This window comes from Clarias gariepinus, chromosome 23 (genome assembly GCF_024256425.1).
Source record: "Clarias gariepinus isolate MV-2021 ecotype Netherlands chromosome 23, CGAR_prim_01v2, whole genome shotgun sequence".
NCBI lineage: Eukaryota > Metazoa > Chordata > Actinopteri > Siluriformes > Clariidae > Clarias > Clarias gariepinus.
Genome location: NC_071122.1, coordinates 25,605,381 through 25,630,416, shown reverse-complemented (window position 1 = coordinate 25,630,416; position 25,036 = coordinate 25,605,381). Strand labels below are relative to the sequence as shown.

The 25,036-nt window shown below is 37.4% G+C and overlaps 5 protein-coding genes across 5 annotated transcripts; all 5 read right to left on the bottom strand.

Annotated features, from left to right (window-relative positions):
* Positions 1-1,895: 1,895 nt before the first annotated feature.
* LOC128511162 (olfactory receptor class A-like protein 1) lies at positions 1,896-3,000 on the bottom strand. Its single transcript, XM_053483853.1, has 2 exons — positions 2,968-3,000; positions 1,896-2,843 (listed from the first exon to the last, which is right to left on the bottom strand). The coding sequence occupies exons 1-2, from the start codon at positions 2,998-3,000 to the stop codon at positions 1,896-1,898; spliced, it is 981 nt and encodes a 326-aa protein (XP_053339828.1).
* A 7,453-nt stretch (positions 3,001-10,453) lies between these two features.
* LOC128511253 (olfactory receptor class A-like protein 1) lies at positions 10,454-11,564 on the bottom strand. Its single transcript, XM_053484029.1, has 2 exons — positions 11,541-11,564; positions 10,454-11,410 (listed from the first exon to the last, which is right to left on the bottom strand). Exon 2 carries the CDS (start codon positions 11,396-11,398, stop codon positions 10,454-10,456), a length of 945 nt encoding a protein of 314 aa, XP_053340004.1. The 5' UTR covers positions 11,399-11,410; positions 11,541-11,564.
* Positions 11,565-13,296: 1,732 nt separating this feature from the next.
* Positions 13,297-14,412, bottom strand: LOC128511257 (olfactory receptor class A-like protein 1). The gene is made up of 2 exons (XM_053484034.1): positions 14,380-14,412; positions 13,297-14,250 (listed from the first exon to the last, which is right to left on the bottom strand). The coding sequence occupies exons 1-2, from the start codon at positions 14,410-14,412 to the stop codon at positions 13,297-13,299; spliced, it is 987 nt and encodes a 328-aa protein (XP_053340009.1).
* Positions 14,413-17,351: 2,939 nt separating this feature from the next.
* Positions 17,352-18,458, bottom strand: LOC128511266 (olfactory receptor class A-like protein 1; the record flags this gene model as incomplete). The annotated part of the gene is made up of 2 exons (XM_053484043.1): positions 18,426-18,458; positions 17,352-18,296 (listed from the first exon to the last, which is right to left on the bottom strand). Coding segments are annotated over exons 1-2 (978 nt in total), but the record flags the coding sequence as incomplete, so codon positions are not given.
* Positions 18,459-21,391: 2,933 nt separating this feature from the next.
* On the bottom strand, positions 21,392-22,507 carry LOC128511263 (olfactory receptor class A-like protein 1). Its single transcript, XM_053484040.1, has 2 exons — positions 22,475-22,507; positions 21,392-22,345 (listed from the first exon to the last, which is right to left on the bottom strand). Exons 1-2 carry the CDS (start codon positions 22,505-22,507, stop codon positions 21,392-21,394), a joined length of 987 nt encoding a protein of 328 aa, XP_053340015.1.
* Positions 22,508-25,036: the final 2,529 nt, after the last annotated feature.

Sequence of the window (25,036 nt, the reverse complement as noted above, 5' to 3'; positions counted from 1 at the left end):
CGCATTCATCGTGAATATTAGAAAAGGCGATCTGCAAAGAGTCATAGTAAAATAAATTACACTCACCGAGCCTGGTGAAGATGAAGCAGGAACACGAAGCGTTAGTACAGATCCGTTTTTTAGGAGCAGCTTCCTAGTAAAACCTGCTTTATATTGACCCGCGTTTATAAAGCAGTCTGGTGAAAAATGATTATCGCAAACATGGCGGGGACGTTAGCTTTAAAAACTAAATTCAGCCACTGCGTCCTCAGTGGCTCAGATACCTAACCCTAGGTAGGTACCCTAGGTCGCTAACCCTAGGTAGTGAATGACGACTGCTGTGTTCGCTATTACACCCAACAACTGTACACAACACTCGCTTAGGCGACATTTTGCTCCAGCGGCGAAAAAACAATGGCCGACAGCGTCTTCTCACTCGGGGCGGGTCTTTGCTAAAACACCAGTGTCAATCAACTTGTGTAGGAGCGTCCTCTGTCGGTTTGGCGTCACATCGACAGGCTTTTGCCATTGGCCTGATTTCAGAAGGGGGATGTTACTGTAATAAACGAAAAGAAAACCACTGGGCGGCTCTTTATCATCGTAGAGTGGTTGTGTACGCACTCTCCTAACACACAGTTCAGTCCAAACAGCTTAAAATAGTGCATGTAGTGCTGTATGACCCCTTTAAAAATATGAGTTTACATTTATGATGTGACGGGGTGATTTGAAATCTTTACACAGGGTCATTAATATTCATTAATATGCATTTATGCAAGTCTTAACATAGTGTGTATTTATACTGATTTGTTTTATTAATCCAGTTTTGTTTGCAGCTCCATTTTATAATAATTAAATATGTAAAGGAAAATTGCAGCAATGTGAGGAAACAAAAAGCAGCAAGTGGTACATTTAAATGTTGACTTTGCGATGAAATATATTATTTTAATGTTGTAAATTTCAGTGTACCTTTTAATTTTATGAGCAATACCTAAAAGTAAAACAAAAGTTAAGTGATAAGCTGTGTGTTTAAATGAGATAGAGATTTAACAAACAGCCTGAAATCTGCAATCATAATCCTGACTGCATCTTCCAGTGCCAGTGGATGTTATATTGTATGTGCTGTTTTAATCAGAGAGAAAGCAAAAAGCAAATTTGTGGACAAAGCAGATTAGTTTCAAACTTGGAAATGAAGATCCAAACTACAAAATGAATGGGGACAAATTCACATAGAAACACTCCAAAATCTTGTGGACAGCCTTCCAAGAAGAGTGGAAGTAGTTAGAGTTTCAAAATGGAGACCAACTCCATATTGAAATACATGCATTTGGATACGATGTAATTGCAGATTTGGCCAAAAACTTTTGTCATAATCATAATTTTCAAAATGCATTTTGATGTGTTTAAGTCTTTTCTAATTTAATGATTTAGATTAATGATCATAAATAAAGACATTATTGAGGTGTTTCTGGGCATTAAAGGTAAATTATTTAAATGCATTGTGGACTGTTTACCTGGATGACTCTGACTTTGATCTGTGCCCATTAAAACCACTGACACTTCCACTTGTACATGCCCTTTTTTCTTTGGCCACACTTTGGGCACAAGTTTTGTTTTATTTTAGGTTCAGGGTCATTTCACATATAAACTCTTCAGTTAGATCAGATCTTTCAGAAGCACATGATGATCAAAATTGAATTCAATTGAAACATAATTTTTTCTTAAGATGCAGCAATTATGACTACGTGATACAACAGACTGACTGAAAAAGTGGTTTTACAAAACAGATATTTTGGAGAGACTTCCTTAAACCCTGACTAATCAAATAAAAAGGAAATAGCATAACACAACAATAACAATTTATAATATATCAAGAATGTTAAAATATTTATCTATTATCACAATTTAAATGTAAAAAATCATTTAACATTTTGCTCCTCAGCCGACTGTTTACCAGCTGCACACACCATCCTTTCCTTTATCTTTTTATTGGTGCTTATCATGAGAAAAGGACTGAATGTGGCATAGCAGGCAGAGAAAAATGCTCTCATGTCCACCACCATAGCCGGGATCTGGGCCACGGTCAGCATGTAGATCCAGATCACGTTATCAATGCCGAATAACACAGTATACAGCACCACCAGCATGACAATGCTCTTAGCTGCTCGAATTTCCATGGAGGTTCCTTGCTGAGTGCGTCGAATGGACCTGACCTGCTTGCTGTGTTTGTGCAGGAGGACAAGGATGTAGCCGCTGGACATTAGCATAATGGCCACGAAGGCAAAGTCTGTTGTTGAGAAGACAGCACCAACCGCCACATATGACTGGCTATTAGGAAATCTGGCATGGCAGAAGCCGAGGTTGAGGGTAAAGGGAGGCACGGTGCCATTCTGAGGTGCCATGGAGTAAAGTGGAACAGGGATGCATACAATCATGATGAGAAGCCACAGACTTACAAAGGTGGGCACAACCAGCTGTGAGAGTCGAGATTTTAGTTTTGTCAGGTGTGGCCCGGCTGATGGTGTGAGGGTGAGTGCTTGGAAGACGCTCAGCATGCAGGTCAGGCAAATGGAGAGGGCGCGGTGGATGCGGTGTGTGTAGACCACCACTTTGCAGCTCGGATCATCCAGCAGGTTGCGTAGGCCGAAGATGTCCACTGTCTGTGGCACGCTACGTGTCAGTAGTTGCAGCAGGTTGCTGAAAGCCAGGTGAGCTAGAATTCTGTCCACGGGTAGTAGATACGACTCTACATAAGCAATATGAGCGTATGCCATCAGCACAGACAGGTTACCCAGAACTCCCAGCCCTGATTGAAGGAGGAACGAGACTCCTTTAATGGTGATGCAGAGATCCATGGAGCCTGGTTTCTGATCACACAGCAAGACAGAGATAGTGAGAAAATGGAACAAATTACTGAAGAACTAAAAATGTTTTTAAAATAAACTATACAGTATGTATTTGAAATTTTTCCTGCCATGAATAAAAGGTTACCTGGAACTTCTTTTTGCGACGACTCGCACGCATTTGTAGTCCTCATCGCCAGTGTTGAAGATGAGATATGCGAATTTATAATGTGAAGTTTTCGGCTGGGGGCCCTGTACACCCCAGAAGGAAACAGCAAGATTCCAGGTAACCATGGATATGAGACACCAAGCAAACTAAATGTAAGTCCCACCTGCTTTCCACATAATTAGCCTTTTGGTGAAAACAACTAAACGTACAGAACAAGAACGCAAACATGCAGCATGTTCTACTTTAATGGAACATTACCAATACATCATATATGTGTGTATGTATATGTATATGTATATATATATATATATATATATATATATATATACACTACCGTTCAAAAATTTTTGATCACTTTCTAACTCCATGATCGTTCCTGATTTTTATTTCTTACTACATTGTAAAGGAATGCTGAAGGCGTCCAAAAAATGCATTAATCTCCTTTGAACAGTTAATGGTGAGATGTTTCTGCTACTTCTGCTCTGTAAAGACTTCATAACGCCTCTAATCTGAGGGGCTGTTAATTGGTCATTTTTCAGGCTGATAACTCTAAATGAACTTCTCGTCTGAGACAGAGGTAGGTTTTGGTCTCGCCCTCCTGGGACGGCCTTCATGAGAGACAGTTTCATTATGGTGCTTGACGGATTTTGCAAATGCATTTGACAATGCTGTTCTTGCAAGAACTATTACAGAAAGGCTGACCTCTGTGTCTTAAAATAACAACTAACTGTTATTTTTGTTGTTTTTACGTAACTACCTAATTCCATATGTGTTATTTTATAGTTTTAAAATCCCCAGTATTGTTGTAGAATGTAGAAAATAAATCACTAGACAAAAAAAAAAAGGAATATGCAAGTAAAGTAAGCAAAGGCTTTTGTTATTCAGGATTCAAAGCATTTTTAGACCTAAAATTTTTCAAATGCTGCAGTGCTTTTTGCCAAATCTTTGCAATCTAATTAGCACCATGGGCATGAGGTTTTAAACATCCAGTTTCAGTGTGAACAGATATATTACTATATACTGTACTAGTGTATATTATTATATTTAATAGATTATTGAACTATGGGACATACATAGTTACTAAAAGCATCCAAAATGTGAAGGATGAGTGTAAGGAAAATTAAGAGATTTCAGCAAATTTTATTGCAAAATGTCTTATAGTATTTATTTTTTTATATAGCTTTTTAAAATGCACTAGTGAAACGATGACCTTTTAATGATCTTTACATCATAAAGATTATTCAAAGAAACAGATGATCATAAATAGGGGAGGGGACTCAGAGAAATTGCAATTGTAAAACAATGTTTTTGTAAACTATGTTTATTTAATCTATGCATGTAGATTTTTGGGCACCCTTACATTTAATGAACACCTTCTGACCAAAGAAAATGCTGATTTTTACTGCACTACAATGGACACTATTTTAATATTTTTAGCATTTAAATCTTAAAAAACATTGCATTTCAGTAGGCTAGTTGAAAAACAACAAATTAAGCCATTTTGTAAACCCCGTGTTTACCTTTTTTTTTTTTGGTTTGGATGTTGTTACCCAAATTAAGGTGACAGGTTAATAAGATAAAGCCCCATGTTGCATCGGATTTTCCCCAGGTTCCTTGTTTGCTTCAGGAGAAGTACAAGCCTGTGCATGCAAGGGTTCTCTCTAAGCTCTGAGTGCCTTAGCTTAATAATAATAACAAAAAAAATATTCACAGATATTTTCCATCAGGCCTAAGAAGAAAGACCAGAAGATTTGTTTAATGGCATTTTTCAAAATTAAATAAACTGAACTCCAGTCCAGTCATCCAGTCATGACTACAGTGCTGTTTGGCAATTTGTCACATATTTAAAAAAGTCTCCTGGAACCCACCAGCAGAACCCAGATGAGGTCAATTACTGCATGTATATGCTTATGCAGCAGTAAGTAATTGAATGAGTGTTAATGACGTTTTAAAGATTCTATTAAAACAGCCTTGGTTTATTAATAATAAAAAAAATCACCTAAAGCACTGGAGAAATCAGCACAAAGCCTGGAACTTGAGCTTGAATAACGACTATAACTGAATTCAGAGTAAACCTTCACATGCAAATTTACACAAGAAATAATTATTTTTTATATGATTTATATGTTATACCATAAAACTGCAAATGAATTTATTAAAATATCTTTGAATTTATGTGAATATGATGTGACAATGAATTTAGAGTTTATAACATAATAAAATAGAATGAATCATATATAAATATTTACACTTTCATAGAATGTAAGCATGAATGTAGACTGTTGGCTGATGCATGCTTATATTCATTAATTATATTAAAACAATCAAACAAACAACTAAAACACAAGTAGACATAAGAACAGCGACTATGACATTAGTTCATTGCATTAGCAGTAGAGATTAGTGTTTACAAAAAGTATTAACAAATCCTTTAACTCAAGATTACTGTTCAACATACCTATTCTCTTGTTTGTTTGTTTTTTTGCCTTGTGGGTAGTTCCTGATCTATATTGTTATTAAAAAGAATATTTTTTTGCAACTCTTTAAAATGATTGTGTAAATCCCTCACAAAATTAGACATTGACCAGAGTGCTGGTTTGTTTAAAACCTCTGCAGGATAGTGGAAGGACATTGTGTTGTGTGATTTGTCATTTATTTATTATGTCAACATTTATTATGTTTTGATGGTTTTCAAAGAGAGCTTTGGTGGTCTGTGCATGAGAAGCCCAACATGTGATGGACTGTTCTTTCAATGTACTGTATTTAAATGGCTTTTTAATTTGGTTTGAGAACATCTATGAGAATCTTTCACCGGCAAGGGGATCTTGAGGAAAAACTATAGCACAATTATGTAAATTGTGTTATAAAAGTTGTCGAACTCCATCAGTCCACGCTAATGATTTCAACTAGATAAATGAGCTATGCCAGAGAACCAGTCCACTGCAAGCCATCAGACAGTTGTAGATGCATATCTCTCAGAATCTCTGACATGGACACAAACTTGTGTCAAGTCAGGGGCAGAATCCATACTCTTGAAAATTATGTCTGCACTTGGAAAAAAAGTAAAAATAAATTCATTGTTTATCATATTTGATAAATAGGAGGTTGCTTTCCTTCCCTTTGTTTCTATATAGTTTTTAATATTTTGAGATGTAAGGGTCAAGGACCAGATTTAAATACCACTATGTGGTGGTTATGTGGATGTGTGGACACAGGCTTATTAATCTTTGAATTAGAAAATTCAGCACATTGTATATATCCATACGGATTTATTTTACAGGTTTAACCTTATGCTTAATGATTTTTGTCTTGATTTATAATTTTATTTTATTTTATTAAAGACATCTGTAAAACATATGTAAACTGTAGTGACATACAAATATAAAATTAACAAATATAAAATAAAGATTAAAGGTTAACTTTAAGATAAATGTAACTTTTTCTGTATCTATTCATCATATGTACTGTACATAAAAGTAAAACTAACTTGTTTAGAGTTATAATAGGGCTTTGTAAAAAATCTGTATCACGGTCATTACTTTATCTCTAACCCTTAAAACTCAAGTGGCACTGATCCATGCCGGCAACACAGCATAGGTAAATTAATAATAAAAAAAGGTTTATGTGGAAGCCTTGTCGGTGTGTGTCAACGGGAAGGCTTTAGACTTTAAACATTGTATTTTTCTTTTTCGGATATGTTGGGTAGAATAAAAGTTATAGTATCATTACTTTTATAATGTGTAAATGTTACCACGGCCAGAATTTGGGAAAGATGTCGCAAAAATGTAAAACTCTCAAAATTAGCATATTATATTATTATTATTTTTTGGTCATCGAAACAACTAAAAAAAAACAGAAAAAAATGCGATTATATGTTATCTGTGCTATTTATTTGCCTATGTGACCTATTTCTTAGATTTAGGCATTTGGCAGTCGCTTATATCCAGAGCTACTTACATTTTTATCTTATTATATAGTACATGTGAGCATTTCAAGATTAAGGGCCTCTTTAAGAACAACTTGGCAGTTGTGGGATTTGATTCTTGGACCTACTGAACTTTAGTCTAATGGCTTAACCACTGAGCTCTTCCAGCTCTTAATTTATTGCCATTTCTTTATGTATTAAAGTCATGTTTGGGTAATTGGATAAAATGAACTCAAATTCAGTTCATCATATTGCCTGTTTTGTGTAGAAAAAAAAAAAGATACGAGCAATGCAGAGCATTGAAAAAAAAAAACAATAACTAACAAATAATGGCTAAAATGCTCTGAGATTTAATTCAATTAAATTTTATTTATATAGCGCTTTTAACAATGGTCATTGTCTCAAAGCAGCTTCACAAAAATTACAGAAAATGTTTTTTTTTTTTTTTTTTTAAAAAGAAAAATTTAAGGAGTACTATAGCACTGACATCATACATGTACTGTTTTCGTGCTGGTAAATAAACACAGTTCTGTCTTACTGTTTACTCAAAGATATTTGTAGTGTAATATTTCCAGTTACCTGATATAACTCTGACTTTGATCTGTGTGACTCTATTCTATTCCATAATTTATTCCTTATTGTTAATCTTGATTTTCCATTGTTATTGTTATTTTGATTTTAAGGATTTCAGGAGCATTTTACTGCATAGTACAGTATACTGTGTATGACTGTGCATGTGACGAATAAAATTTAAATTTTAATAAAATTTTAATTTGACCCATTGGGAAATTAATGGAGTAACAATATTACCACTGACTTGTTCACTTTTAGATCATTTTTTTATTTTAGCTGCACAAATGCCACTTCACTGCTGTGACCTGTGGTGATCTTCAGGGCTCTATTTTCGATAGTATCAGAAAGAAAATAACAGAGGCTCAACCTCTAATAGCATCTCATGATCCAGTCCAGTCTTCAGTTCCACATTTAGATTTTCAGTGCTTTACATGTTTAGGACAGGAAGACCTCCATAAACTTATCACCTCGGCTAAATCAACAACGTGCTTGTTACGTCCAATCCCATCCAGATTTTTAAAAGAAGTGATGCATATGGTTGGAGAGCCGCTCCTAAACATTATTAATTCTTCATTATATTTAGGTTGTTGTTGTTGTTGGTCTTTCGGCTGCTCCCGGCAAGGGGTCGCCACAGCGGAATACCCAGTCCACACTACAACTTGGCACAGGTTTTATGCCAGATGCCCTTCCTGATGCAACCCTCCCATTTTATCTGGGCTTAGGACCGGCACTGCATATAGGTCATGTCACGTCCCTAAACCTTTCAAGTTGGCAGTTATTAGGACTTTTCTTAAAAAATTCTAATTTAGACCCGAATGAAATAACAAATTACAGACCATTTCAAACCTTCCGTTTATATAAAAAATATTAGAACAGGTAGTATCAGCTTAAAAATGCTCATTCGTTCAGGAAAACAATATCCTTAAAGAATTTCAGTCAGGTTTCAGGCCCCATCATAGTACAGAAACTGCACTAGTTAAAGTTGCAAACGACTTGATTTTAGCTTCGGACCAAGGCTGCACCTCGATACTAGTCTCACTTGATCTTAATGCTGCATTCGACACTATAGATCATAATATTCTCATAGATTGCTTACAAAATCACATAGGTATTCATGGACAGGCATCAAAATGGTTTAGATCATACCTGTCTGATCGATACCATTTGTAGATCTAAATGGAGAACTGTCTGGTGTAATGCCAGTGAAATATGGGGTCCCACAAGGGTCAGTTTTAGGACCTCTGCTGTTCTCAATATACATGCTTCCCTTGGGTAACATCATTAGAAGACATGGGATTAGTTTCCATTGTTATGCCGATGATACCCAGTTAAATATCTCAACAAAACCAGACAAAACACCCAAGTTGTCTAGACTAACTGAGTGTGTCCAGGATATAAAAGACTGGATGACCAATAACTTTCTTTTACTACATTTAGATAAGACGGAGATATTACTTATTGGCCCAAAACCAGTACACAACAGCTCTCACAATTCAGCTTGTGTTTTACTACCAGCTCGACAGTAAAAGACCTGTGCGTAATATTAGACAGTAATTTGTCCCTTGAAAATCATATTTCCAATATCACAAAACAGCCTTTTCCACCTTAGAAATATTGCCTTAAAAAAAAACATCTGAGTTAAGCTATTTCATGCATTCATGCCCTCCAGACTGGACTATTGTAATGCATTACTAGATGGTTGTCCTGCATTCTCAATAAACAAGCTTCAGTTAGTCCAAAATGCAGCCGCCAGCGTTCTCATTAGATCAAGAAAATATGATTATATAACTCCAATATCCCTGCACTGGATACCCGTTTAGTTTAGAATTATTTACAAAATAGTATTACTTACATACAAGGCTTTAAATGGTTTAGCTCCCACATACCTAACCAGTCTTCTGATACGCTACAATCCACCACGCTCCTTAAGATCACAAAACTCTGGACTTTTAGTAGTTCCCAGAATATCAAAATCTACAAGGGGGGTAGGGCGTTTTTTCACATTTACAGTATCTCCAAAGCTTTGGAATAGCCTTTCAGACAGTGTTCGGGGCTCAGACAATGTTTCCCAGTTCAAAAGTAGGCTCAAGACGCATCTCTTCAATCTGACATACAAATAACTTATCCCATAACCTAATACTCCAGTACATCTATCCTGAATGGCAACTACGCTAATTCTTTCCATCTATTCTACCATTAAAAATGAGGTATCTGAAGATTGTGCCGGATTGTGAGGCATCCAGAGAAGGACCAGCTCCAGCTGGATTCTGCTTTATGACGGTTGGAGCTACACATCCTGCTCCTTTGCTCCCAGTGATCCAGACCCCATCTGCCCTCTGCACCTACTGACTCATCCCAATGCTGAACTTGACTTTATATTAATTTAAATAACGTCTGTTATATTGAACTTTCAGCTGCATGTTAATTTTTATCCATTATTACCCAAATGAGTCTGGTTCCTCTCAAGGTTTCTTCCTATTGCCATATCAGGGAGTTTTTCCTTGCCACTGTTGCCTTCACCCTTGGCTTGCTCATCAAAGACAATCTTATTATTATCTAGACACATTTTTCTTACACATACACACTTTAATAAATTTTCTTTTCAAATGTTCTTTTCATTTTTGTAAAGCTGCTTTGAGACACTGACCTTTGTTAAAAGCGCTATATGAATAAAATTTAATTGAATATTTTAGGTCTAGGTTTATTTTCCACAGATACAACCCTCTTTAGTTAGATCATATTATTTAGCAAGATGATGCAGCAATCATGATGCTTGATCAGCCTAAATAGATCTTAGCACCTAAAAAAAGCTGATTTGTACAAAGCAGAGATATTTCCTCACTCACTGACTGTTCAGAAGCTAATTAGATGCTATAAACTTAGCACATTAATAACAATAAATAATATATCAGGAATACTAAAGTAGTTGTCATCTATTATTACAACTTAAATGTTTCTTTTAAAAAATCATTTAGTGTTTTGTTTCTCACTGTCCTCAGCTGCCTGTTCTCCAGCTGCACACACCATCCTCTCCTTTATCTTTTTATTGGTGCTAATCATGAGAAAAGGACTGAATGTGGCATAACATGTGGAAAAAAATGTTCTCAGGTCCACCACCACAGACGGGACCTGGGCAACAGTCAGCATGTAGATCCATATCACATTATCAATACCGAAAAACACGCTGTACAGCACCACCAGCATGACAACGGTTTTAGCTGCCTGCATTTCCATGGAGGTTCCTTGCTGAGTGCGTCGTATGGACCTGACTTGCCTGCTGTGTTTGTGCAGGAGGATGAGGATGTAGCCGCTCGATGCCAGCATGACGGAGACAAACGCAAAGTCTCGTATTGAGATGATGGCACCATTCACCACATAAGTCAGACTGTCATGGAAGTCAATGTGACAGAAGCTTAGATTGAGGGTAAAAGCAGGCACGGTGCCATTACGAGGTGATATGGAAAAAAATGCAAAGGTAATACAAATAATCATGTTGAGGAGCCACAGACCTATAAAGGTGGGCATGACCAGCTGTGAGAGACGAGATTTCAGTTTGGTCAGGAGTGGCCCAACTGATGGTGCAATGGTCACTGCTTGAAAGAAGCTCAGCATCCCGGTGAGGCAGATAGAGAGGGCACGGTGAATGCGATAGGTGTAGATCACCACTTTGCAGCCTGAGTCATCCAGCATGTTGTGCAAGCCAAAGATGACCATCGTCTGTGGAACGCTCCGAGTCAGCATTTGCAGTAGGTTGCTGAAAGCCAGGTGAGCCAGGATTTTGTCCACAGGCTGTAGGCGTGACTCTACATAAGCGATATGAGTGTATGCCATCAGCACAGATGTGTTACCCAGAATCCCCAGCCCTGTCTGCAGGAGGAACGAGACTCCTTTAATGGTTATGCAAAGATCCATGGATCCTGGTTTCTGGTTATTTACATAGGAAGACAAAGACAGTGGAGAAGTGCAACATGGAACAAATTTCTGACGACATGAAAATTATTTTAAAATTCATTATATTTATTATCACATTGACCTCACCTTAGTGAAAACTTACCTGGAACGTCTTCCTGCGATGACTCACACGTGTTTGTAGTCTTCATTGCCAGGCTTAAATGTAAAGATATGCACATTTATAATCTGTACTTTTCCGCTGGGGCCCCAACGCACACCAAAAGAAAACCATGGAAACCAGGAGTCACCAAGGAATGTTAATGTGAGTCCCACCTGCTTACCACATAATTAGCCTTTAAGTGAAAACAGTTACACAGTTAACGGTTACAGGACTAAAAAACAAATATTCAGCACTAACAAACCAGTTCAGTGTATCATCAGTGTATAAACACTGTCATCTAGAGATAAACAGTGACTTCTGTGGTTCAGGATTTATAGCATTTTAAATACAAAGATTTACAACTGAATTTTCTAATTAAGTACGCTATAGTCAAGGCTGCCAGACCTGTGCAATCAAATCAGCACAATTTACATGAAACATTTCACACACACACACACACACACACACACTGAGATTGTTGCCTGGTGTATCGCAGTTGTTGATGAGCCTCTAGAAATATGTGACCCCTTGACTGACATGTCCAGATGTGTACTGGATCATTCAGATAATGAGAAGCAGATGGAATTAAGGCCTCAGAGGGTGAGCACCGTACAGAGGGCCGTACAATGGCTCTCGCTCCCTGTACCTATTTGTTTTCAACTTTAAACCTGCGTGTCAGTATTAGCTTTACAGGTTTTTGCTGTAATGCTGCATTTATTTTTTTTTACTGTGTGTGTGTTTGTGTGTGTGTGTGTGTCTATGCTTTTTGAATGAAATTTAAGGAGACCATTTGTGATATTGAATCAATGTTTCCATATATTTATATACATATACATTTAAAAGGTGTCAAAAATACATGTGTACTTTTGCGATGTGCCCAGGTGATGTCTGATGTTCATATTAAGAAGTGTTTAATGTTCTCTTTGTCATTAATGCACATCAATGTTCTCTTACATACATTTATGCTCATACATTTATGATAAATGTTCATAAATTATTTACACCTTTATACATTTACCTTGCTTTTACTAATTTTAGCTTCACTTCTACATTTTATACAGTTAATTAGAAACCTACAAAAATAGCAGCGACATAAGGACACAAAAAACAGCAAATTGGGAATAAACACAGATTGTTAATTTAAGTCTTATTTTTGTTGTATGTACTGTACTTTAAATACACACCTCAGTTGGTTTCAGCTAAAGTATCAAAAACCTGACTGCATCTTTAAAGCACTGACTTATGGTACATATGTTGTTTTAATCAGAGAGAAAAATAAAAGAGTTTTAAAAGAGGTTCAAAATGGGTACATGCTTGTATAAAATAAAATATAAAAAAAAACAATTTTGTAAATGTATATTTTATTTTGTATGGGGCAGGGGCCACATCATTAGGTACTTGACGCTCTGGACTGCAGATTAGAGGGTTAGGGGTTTGAGCCACTGATGAGACATCTGGGCAAGGGCAGTAACAAAATACCCCCATATATAAAACCCAGCTGGCCCTTTACATGAAATGACTCTGGCTTAAGTAGTAGAGTAACAATAATACTCACTAGGACTAGTTGGACTACAAAGGCTCCTAGATACATGGATAATTCAGAAGCATGTCATTACATTCTTGTTCTTATTCTGATGGCATGATAATATTTTTCTTCCACTGTCACTGGCTTTCTTGTTACACATAAAAGAATACAATTCATGTCAAGAATACTAAAATATTTATCATCTAATATTAAAACATAGACATGTAAAAAAAATTATTTTGTGTTCTCGGTGGAGTCCTTAGCTGTCTGTTCTCCAACTGCACACACCATCCTCTCCTTTATCTTCTTATTGGTGCTTATCATGAGGAAAGGACTGAACGTGGCATAGCATGACGTAAAAAACACTCTTATGTCAGTTACCACACCTGGAACCTGGTCCACAGTAAGCATGTAAATCCAGATCAGATTGTCAATACCAAAAAACACAGCGTACAGCACCACCAGCATGACAACAGTCTTAGCTGCTCGCGTTTCCATGGAGGTTCCTTGCTGAACGCGTCGGATGGACCTGACCTGTCTGCTGTGTTTGTGCAGGAGGATGAGGATGTAACCGCTGGACACCAGCATGATGGCCACAAAGGCAAAGTCTCGTGATAAGACGGCCACGCCGTTCACAACATACGACAGGTTTTCATGGAAGTTGACATGACAGAATCCGAGGTTGAGAGTAAAGGGAGGCACTGTTCCATTCCGAGGTGCTATAGAGAAAAGTGGAGCAGCAATGCAGATAATCATGTTGAGGAGCCACAGACCTATGAAGGTGGGCACAACCAGCTGCGAAAGATGAGATTTCAGTTTGGTCAGATGTGGCCCACCTGACGATGCAATGGTGAGTGCTTGGAAGACACTAAGCATGGAGGTGAGGCAGATAGAGAGGGCACGGCTGACACGGAAGCCATAGATCAGCACTTTGCAGCCCGGATCGTCTACCAGGTTGTGCAGCCCGAAGATAAACATAGTTAGTGGAACACCACGTGTTAGCAGCATAAGCAGGTTGCTGAAAGCCAGTTGAGCCAGGATTCTGTCCACAGGCTGCATGTGCGACTCTATAAAAGCGATATGAGCGTATGCCATCAGCACGGAAGCGTTACCTAGAATTCCAAGCCCTGTCTGCAGTAGGAACGAAACTCCTTTAACGGTGATGCAGAGATCCATGGAGCCTGGTTTCTAATTCACACAGCATGACAGAGTACCATGGACAGATTAATTTGATTACCATGTAACATCCTATGTATTAAGGAAGTGCTAAAAAGCTATACGTATTGGGCCATTTTCCCAAAATGAATAAACGCTCACCTGGAACAACTTTTTGCGACGACTCACACGCATTTGTAGTCTTCATCACCAGGGATGAAATTGAAGACACATGAATTTATCATGTGTACTTTTCCACTGGGGCCATGACACACTGACACAAAACAGCAATAAACAAATACTGTGCATTAGACAGCAAGATGATGTTATGGATGCACAATGAGACCGACGAAAAGAAAAGTGGAAAATGCGTTTATGGCCAAATATAGTGAAAGTAGTAATCATCCAAGTCAAGAAAATATCTGGACAGATAGGGACACAACAGACAACAGTATGAAACCCAACAAATATAAAAAAAAAAAACAATGATTTTTATTTTAGGAAACTGAACAGAGAAGACTTGAGAAGATTATTTTTGAAGGGATAATCAGTATATACTTTGCAAATGGCTTCAGACAGTCACACTCATTGCAAAATGCTTTTGATTTAGTCTCAGTGCTTGATGAGACAAATGTTTAAAAATGAAAGTTTATCCCACTGTCCAATGACACAGTTACAAGGAATATGTGTGACATTTTAAATTATTTGAAATAACAATTAATGAAAAAAACCAAAAAACATGGGTTGTTTGGCGTTGCAAATGGCGACTGTAATCTGAAATGTGCGTTTAAACAGATGGTGCACAGGCAATGGTAGGGAAAAGGACCCCTGGACAAACCAAGGAACTGAAAGATGTTAATAGCATGCTAAAAAATGTGAGAGCTAATCAGAGCTAAAATCTCAGTGAAATATTTGAAAAACTATATGAATTTATTCTTTAGCTGGAAGCCAAAGACAAGGTCAGCTCATTGTGGGGCAGGAGACTTGCCAAATTGTTAAGTTTAAATTAATTAAAGGAAAAATTATTGATAGAACGATGAGAGATGAAAGAGATAAAGGCATGGGAAAGGTCACACAATGTCAGAAAACCTTTCAGTAATGTTCTTCCTTTGTGAATATTCAAATGCGAATTTGCTTAGACCATTAATTCTTGAGCCGTGACAGTGATTCTAGAAGAGGATTAAAAAAAAAAAAAAAACTACTTCCCACTCAAAAGTGCTCACTATAATCGGGTAAGTGCTTTATTCAACATAGCTACACCTGATTACATCTTGAGGTTGGGGTTTATACCAATTCACCAGAGTCAGGGACTGATGTGGGTTAAAGACAGGAGGCCTTTGTCTTGCAGGAATGTTACTTGCATGACATTGTCATTGCATGGCTATGGTTCTGAACAACACATCAGTTATAGTCCTGCCTAAAAGAATCTGATCTATCTGGTAGTGTTAGTAACCAGTTAGGTAAGAGCAAATGCTTGTGTGGATCGAAATGGTGAAATGATGTGAAATTACACTGCACTCAGGGACACCAGATCTATGAATTCAAATCAGCATCATGGACAAACAATACTAAAAACTGACTTTGCTTTAAAATGTTCATGAAAACAGTCCTTTACTTTAAAAAAAAAATCAAGTTCTTGATGTTAATCAGGAACAAAAATGCACTTTGTCTTGGTGTTGAAAAACCACAAAGTAGTGAACTCCTTTGTTCTGAGGATGATATACCTCTGGTAAAGATATACCTCTGACTGTTACAAAGCGGTGATACTGGTGACTTTACAATTTAACATCTGAAAAACTTAACCATATTGATGAATACACACACACACACACACACACACACACTGAGATTGTTGCCTGGTGTATCGCAGTTGTTGATGAGCCTCTAGAAATATGTGACCCCTTGACTGACATGTCCAGATGTGTACTGGATCATTCAGATAATGAGAAGCAGATGGAATTAAGGCCTCAGAGGGTGAGCACCGTACAGAGGGCCGTACAATGGCTCTCGCTCCCTGTACCTATTTGTTTTCAACTTTAAACCTGCGTGTCAGTATTAGCTTTACAGGTTTTTGCTGTAATGCTGCATTTATTTTTTTTACTGTGTGTGTGTGTGTCTATGCTTTTTAAATGAAATTTAAGGAGACCAATTGTGATATTGAATCAATGTTTCCATATACTGTATTTATATACATATACATTTAAAAGGTGTCAAAAATACATGTGTACTTTTGCGATGTGCCCAGGTGATGTCTGATGTTCATATTAAGAAGTGTTTAATGTTCTCTTTGTCATTAATGCACATCAATGTTCTCTTACATACATTTATGCTCATACATTTATGATAAATGTTCATAAATTATTTACACCTTTATACATTTACCTTGCTTTTACTGATTTTAGCTTCACTTCTACATTTTATACAGTTAATTAGAAACCTACAAAAATAGCAGCGACATAAGGACACAAAAAACAGCAAATTGGGAATAAACACAGATTGTAAACTTAAGTCTTATTTTTGTTGTATGTACTGTACTTTAAATACACACCTCAGTTGGTTTCAGCTAAAGTATCAAAAACCTGACTGCATCTTTAAAGCACTGACTTATGGTACATATGTTGTTTTAATCAGAGAGAAAAATAAAAGAGTTTTAAAAGAGGTTCAAAATGGGTACATGCTTGTATAAAATAAAATATTAAAAAAAACATAATTTTGTAAATGTATATTTTATTTTGTATGGGGCAGGGGCCACATCATTAGGTACTTGACGCTCTGGACTGCAGATTAGAGGGTTAGGGGTTTGAGCCACTGATGAGACATCTGGGCAAGGGCAGTAACAAAATACCCCCATATATAAAACCCAGCTGGCCCTTTACATGAAATGACTCTGGCTTAAGTAGTAGAGTAACAATAATACTCACTAGGACTAGTTGGACTACAAAGGCTCCTAGATACATGGATAATTCAGAAGCATGTCATTACATTCTTGTTCTTATTCTGATGGCATGATAATATTTTTCTTCCACTGTCACTGGCTTTCTTGTTACACATAAAAGAATACAATTCATGTCAAGAATACTAAAATATTTATCATCTAATATTAAAACATAGAAATGTAAAAAAAAATATTTTGTGTTCTCGGTGGAGTCCTTAGCTGTCTGTTCTCCAACTGCACACACCATCCTCTCCTTTATCTTCTTATTGGTGCTTATCATGAGGAAAGGACTGAACGTGGCATAGCATGACGTAAAAAACACTCTTATGTCAGTTACCACACCTGGAACCTGGTCCACAGTAAGCATGTAAATCCAGATCAGATTGTCAATACCAAAAAACACAGCGTACAGCACCACCAGCATGACAACAGTCTTAGCTGCTCGCGTTTCCATGGAGGTTCCTTGCTGAACGCGTCGGATGGACCTGACCTGTCTGCTGTGTTTGTGCAGGAGGATGAGGATGTAACCGCTGGACACCAGCATGATGGCCACAATGGCAAAGTCTCGTGATGAGACGGCCACGCCGTTCACAACATACGACAGGTTTTCATGAAAGTTGACATGACAGAATCCCAGGTTGAGGGTAAAGGGAGGCACTGTTCCATTCCGAGGTGCTATAGAGAAAAGTGGAGCAGCAATGCAGATAATCATGTTGAGGAGCCACAGACCTATGAAGGTGGGCACAACCAGCTGCGAAAGATGAGATTTCAGTTTGGTCAGATGTGGCCCACCTGACGGTGCAATGGTGAGTGCTTGGAAGACACTAAGCATGGAGGTGAGGCAGATAGAGAGGGCACGGCTGACACGGAAGCCATAGATCAGCACTTTGCAGCCCGGATCGTCTACCAGGTTGTGCAGCCCGAAGATAAACATAGTTAGTGGAACACCACGTGTTAGCAGCATAAGCAGGTTGCTGAAAGCCAGTTGAGCCAGGATTCTGTCCACAGGCTGCATGTGCGACTCTATAAAAGCGATATGAGCGTATGCCATCAGCACGGAAGCGTTACCTAGAATTCCAAGCCCTGTCTGCAGTAGGAACGAAACTCCTTTAACGGTGATGCAGAGATCCATGGAGCCTGGTTTCTAATTCACACAGCATGACAGAGTACCATGGACAGATTAATTTGATTACCATGTAACATCCTATGTATTAAGGAAGTGCTAAAAAGCTATACGTATTGGGCCATTTTCCCAAAATGAATAAACGCTCACCTGGAACTTCTTCTTGCGACGACTCACACGCATTTGTAGTCTTCATCACCAGGGATGAAATTGAAGACACATGAATTTATCATGTGTACTTTTCCACTGGGGCCATGACACACTGACACAAAACAGCAATAAACAAATACTGTGCATTAGACAGCAAGATGATGTTATGGATGCACAATGAGACCGACGAAAAGAAAAGTGGAAAATGCGTTTATGGCCAAATATAGTGAAAGTAGTAATCATCCAAGTCAAGAAAATATCTGGACAGATAGGGACACAACAGACAACAGTATGAAACCCAACAAATATAAAAAAAAACAATGATTTTTATTTTAGGAAACTGAACAGAGAAGACTTGAGAAGATTATTTTTGAAGGGATAATCAGTATATACTTTGCAAATGGCTTCAGACAGTCACACTCATTGCAAAATGCTTTTGATTTAGTCTCAGTGCTTGATGAGACAAATGTTTAAAAATGAAAGTTTATCCCACTGTCCAATGACACAGTTACAAGGAATATGTGTGACATTTTAAATTATTTGAAATAACAATTAATGAAAAAAACCAAAAGACATGGGTTGTTTGGCGTTGCAAATGGCGACTGTAATCTGAAATGTGCGTTTAAACAGATGGTGCACAGGCAATGGTAGGGAAAAGGACCCCTGGACAAACCAAGGAACTGAAAGATGTTAATAGCATGCTAAAAAATGTGAGAGCTAATCAGAGCTAAAATCTCAGTGAAATATTTGAAAAACTATATGAATTTATTCTTTAGCTGGAAGCCAAAGACAAGGTCAGCTCATTGTGGGGCAGGAGACTTGCCAAATTGTTAAGTTTAAATTAATTAAAGGAAAAATTATTGATAGAACAATGAGAGATGGAAGAGATAAAGGCATGGGAAAGGTCACACAATGTCAGAAAACCTTTCAGTAATGTTCTTCCTTTGTGAATATTCAAATGCGAATTTGCTTAGACCATTAATTCTTGAGCCGTGACAGTGATTCTAGAAGAGGATTCAAAAAAAAAAAAACTACTTCCCACTCAAAAGTGCTCACTATAATCGGGTAAGTGCTTTATTCAACATAGCTACACCTGATTACATCTTGAGGTTGGGGTTTATACCAATTCACCAGAGTCAGGGACTGATGTGGGTTAAAGACAGGAGGCCTTTGTCTTGCAGGAATGTTACTTGCATGACATTGTCATTGCATGGCTATGGTTCTGAACAACACATCAGTTATAGTCCTGCCTAAAAGAATCTGATCTATCTGGTAGTGTTAGTAACCAGTTAGGTAAGAGCAAATGCTTGTGTGGATCGAAATGGTGAAATGATGTGAAATTACACTGCACTCAGGGACACCAGATCTATGAATTCAAATCAGCATCATGGACAAACAATACTAAAAACTGACTTTGCTTTAAAATGTTCATGAAAACAGTCCTTTACTTTAAAAAAAAAATCAAGTTCTTGATGTTAATCAGAAACAAAAATGCACTTTGTCTTGGTGTTGAAAAACCACAAAGTAGTGAACTCCTTTGTTCTGAAGATGATATACCTCTGATAAAGATATACCTCTGACTGTTACAAAGCGGTGATACTGGTGACTTTACAATTTAACATCTGAAAAACCTAACCATATTGATGATTACACACACACACACACACACACACTGAGATTGTTGCCTGGTGTATCGCAGTTGTTGATGAGCCTCTAGAAATATGTGACCCCTTGACTGACATGTCCAGATGTGTACTGGATCATTCAGATAATGAGAAGCAGATGGAATTAAGGCCTCAGAGGGTGAGCACCGTACAGAGGGCCGTACAATGGCTCTCGCTCCCTGTACCTATTTGTTTTCAACTTTAAACCTGCGTGTCAGTATTAGCTTTACAGGTTTTTGCTGTAATGCTGCATTTATTTTTTTTACTATGTGTGTGTGTGTGTGTGTCTATGCTTTTTAAATGAAATTTAAGGAGACCAATTGTGATATTGAATCAATGTTTCCATATATTTATATACATATACATTTAAAAGGTGTCAAAAATACATGTGTACTTTTGCGATGTGCCCAGGTGATGTCTGATGTTCATATTAAGAAGTGTTTAATGTTCTCTTTGTCATTAATGCACATCAATGTTCTCTTACATACATTTATGCTCATACATTTATGATAAATGTTCATAAATTATTTACACCTTTATACATTTACCTTGCTTTTACTGATTTTAGCTTCACTTCTACATTTTATACAGTTAATTAGAAACCTACAAAAATAGCAGCGACATAAGGACACAAAAAACAGCAAATTGGGAATAAACACAGATTGTAAACTTAAGTCTTATTTTTGTTGTATGTACTGTACTTTAAATACACACCTCAGTTGGTTTCAGCTAAAGTATCAAAAACCTGACTGCATCTTTAAAGCACTGACTTATGGTACATATGTTGTTTTAATCAGAGAGAAAAATAAAAGAGTTTTAAAAGAGGTTCAAAATGGGTACATGCTTGTATAAAATAAAATATTAAAAAAAACATAATTTTGTAAATGTATATTTTATTTTGTATGGGGCAGGGGCCACATCATTAGGTACTTGACGCTCTGGACTGCAGATTAGAGGGTTAGGGGTTTGAGCCACTGATGAGACATCTGGGCAAGGGCAGTAACAAAATACCCCCATATATAAAACCCAGCTGGCCCTTTACATGAAATGACTCTGGCTTAAAGTAAAGTAAAGTAGTAGAGTAACAATAATACTCACTAGGACTAGTTGGACTACAAAGGCTCCTAGATACATGGATAATTCAGAAGCATGTCATTACATTCTTGTTCTTATTCTGATGGCATGATAATATTTTTCTTCCACTGTCACTGGCTTTCTTGTTACACATAAAAGAATACAATTCATGTCAAGAATACTAAAATATTTATCATCTAATATTAAAACATAGAAATGTAAAAAAAATTATTTTGTGTTCTCGGTGGAGTCCTTAGCTGTCTGTTCTCCAACTGCACACACCATCCTCTCCTTTATCTTCTTATTGGTGCTTATCATGAGGAAAGGACTGAACGTGGCATAGCATGACGTAAAAAACACTCTTATGTCAGTTACCACACCTGGAACCTGGTCCACAGTAAGCATGTAAATCCAGATCAGATTGTCAATACCAAAAAACACAGCGTACAGCACCACCAGCATGACAACAGTCTTAGCTGCTCGCGTTTCCATGGAGGTTCCTTGCTGAACGCGTCGGATGGACCTGACCTGTCTGCTGTGTTTGTGCAGGAGGATGAGGATGTAACCGCTGGACACCAGCATGATGGCCACAATGGCAAAGTCTCGTGATGAGACGGCCACGCCGTTCACAACATACGACAGGTTTTCATGAAAGTTGACATGACAGAATCCCAGGTTGAGGGTAAAGGGAGGCACTGTTCCATTCCGAGGTGCTATAGAGAAAAGTGGAGCAGCAATGCAGATAATCATGTTGAGGAGCCACAGACCTATGAAGGTGGGCACAACCAGCTGCGAAAGATGAGATTTCAGTTTGGTCAGATGTGGCCCACCTGACGGTGCAATGGTGAGTGCTTGGAAGACACTAAGCATGGAGGTGAGGCAGATAGAGAGGGCACGGCTGACACGGAAGCCATAGATCAGCACTTTGCAGCCCGGATCGTCTACCAGGTTGTGCAGCCCGAAGATAAACATAGTTAGTGGAACACCACGTGTTAGCAGCATAAGCAGGTTGCTGAAAGCCAGTTGAGCCAGGATTCTGTCCACAGGCTGCATGTGCGACTCTATAAAAGCGATATGAGCGTATGCCATCAGCACGGAAGCGTTACCTAGAATTCCAAGCCCTGTCTGCAGTAGGAACGAAACTCCTTTAACGGTGATGCAGAGATCCATGGAGCCTGGTTTCTAATTCACACAGCATGACAGAGTACCATGGACAGATTAATTTGATTACCATGTAACATCCTATGTATTAAGGAAGTGCTAAAAAGCTATACGTATTGGGCCATTTTCCCAAAATGAATAAACGCTCACCTGGAACTTCTTCTTGCGACGACTCACACGCATTTGTAGTCTTCATCACCAGGGATGAAATTGAAGACACATGAATTTATCATGTGTACTTTTCCACTGGGGCCATGACACACTGACACAAAACAGCAATAAACAAATACTGTGCATTAGACAGCAAGATGATGTTATGGATGCACAATGAGACCGACGAAAAGAAAAGTGGAAAATGCGTTTATGGCCAAATATAGTGAAAGTAGTAATCATCCAAGTCAAGAAAATATCTGGACAGATAGGGACACAACAGACAACAGTATGAAACCCAACAAATATAAAAAAAAACAATGATTTTTATTTTAGGAAACTGAACAGAGAAGACTTGAGAAGATTATTTTTGAAGGGATAATCAGTATATACTTTGCAAATGGCTTCAGACAGTCACACTCATTGCAAAATGCTTTTGATTTAGTCTCAGTGCTTGATGAGACAAATGTTTAAAAATGAAAGTTTATCCCACTGTCCAATGACACAGTTACAAGGAATATGTGTGACATTTTAAATTATTTGAAATAACAATTAATGAAAAAAACCAAAAGACATGGGTTGTTTGGCGTTGCAAATGGCGACTGTAATCTGAAATGTGCGTTTAAACAGATGGTGCACAGGCAATGGTAGGGAAAAGGACCCCTGGACAAACCAAGGAACTGAAAGATGTTAATAGCATGCTAAAAAATGTGAGAGCTAATCAGAGCTAAAATCTCAGTGAAATATTTGAAAAACTATATGAATTTATTCTTTAGCTGGAAGCCAAAGACAAGGTCAGCTCATTGTGGGGCAGGAGACTTGCCAAATTGTTAAGTTTAAATTAATTAAAGGAAAAATTATTGAAAAATTATTGATAGAACAATGAGAGATGGAAGAGATAAAGGCATGGGAAAGGTCACACAATGTCAGAAAACCTTTCAGTAATGTTCTTCCTTTGTGAATATTCAAATGCGAATTTGCTTAGACCATTAATTCTTGAGCCGTGACAGTGATTCTAGAAGAGGATTAAAAAAAAAAAAAACTACTTCCCACTCAAAAGTGCTCACTATAATCGGGTAAGTGCTTTATTCAACATAGCTACACCTGATTACATCTTGAGGTTGGGGTTTATACCAATTCACCAGAGTCAGGGACTGATGTGGGTTAAAGACAGGAGGCCTTTGTCTTGCAGGAATGTTACTTGCATGACATTGTCATTGCATGGCTATGGTTCTGAACAACACATCAGTTATAGTCCTGCCTAAAAGAATCTGATCTATCTGGTAGTGTTAGTAACCAGTTAGGTAAGAGCAAATGCTTGTGTGGATCGAAATGGTGAAATGATGTGAAATTACACTGCACTCAGGGACACCAGATCTATGAATTCAAATCAGCATCATGGACAAACAATACTAAAAACTGACTTTGCTTTAAAATGTTCATGAAAACAGTCCTTTACTTTAAAAAAAAAATCAAGTTCTTGATGTTAATCAGAAACAAAAATGCACTTTGTCTTGGTGTTGAAAAACCACAAAGTAGTGAACTCCTTTGTTCTGAAGATGATATACCTCTGATAAAGATATACCTCTGACTGTTACAAAGCGGTGATACTGGTGACTTTACAATTTAACATCTGAAAAACCTAACCATATTGATGATTACACACACACACACACACTGAGATTGTTGCCTGGTGTATCGCAGTTGTTGATGAGCCTCTAGAAATATGTGACCCCTTGACTGACATGTCCAGATGTGTACTGGATCATTCAGATAATGAGAAGCAGATGGAATTAAGGCCTCAGAGGGTGAGCACCGTACAGAGGGCCGTACAATGGCTCTCGCTCCCTGTACCTATTTGTTTTCAACTTTAAACCTGCGTGTCAGTATTAGCTTTACAGGTTTTTGCTGTAATGCTGCATTTATTTTTTTTACTGTGTGTGTGTGTGTCTATGCTTTTTAAATGAAATTTAAGGAGACCAATTGTGATATTGAATCAATGTTTCCATATATTTATATACATATACATTTAAAAGGTGTCAAAAATACATGTGTACTTTTGCGATGTGCCCAGGTGATGTCTGATGTTCATATTAAGAAGTGTTTAATGTTCTCTTTGTCATTAATGCACATCAATGTTCTCTTACATACATTTATGCTCATACATTTATGATAAATGTTCATAAATTATTTACACCTTTATACATTTACCTTGCTTTTACTGATTTTAGCTTCACTTCTACATTTTATACAGTTAATTAGAAACCTACAAAAATAGCAGCGACATAAGGACACAAAAAACAGCAAATTGGGAATAAACACAGATTGTAAACTTAAGTCTTATTTTTGTTGTATGTACTGTACTTTAAATACACACCTCAGTTGGTTTCAGCTAAAGTATCAAAAACCTGACTGCATCTTTAAAGCACTGACTTATGGTACATATGTTGTTTTAATCAGAGAGAAAAATAAAAGAGTTTTAAAAGAGGTTCAAAATGGGTACATGCTTGTATAAAATAAAATATTAAAAAAAACATAATTTTGTAAATGTATATTTTATTT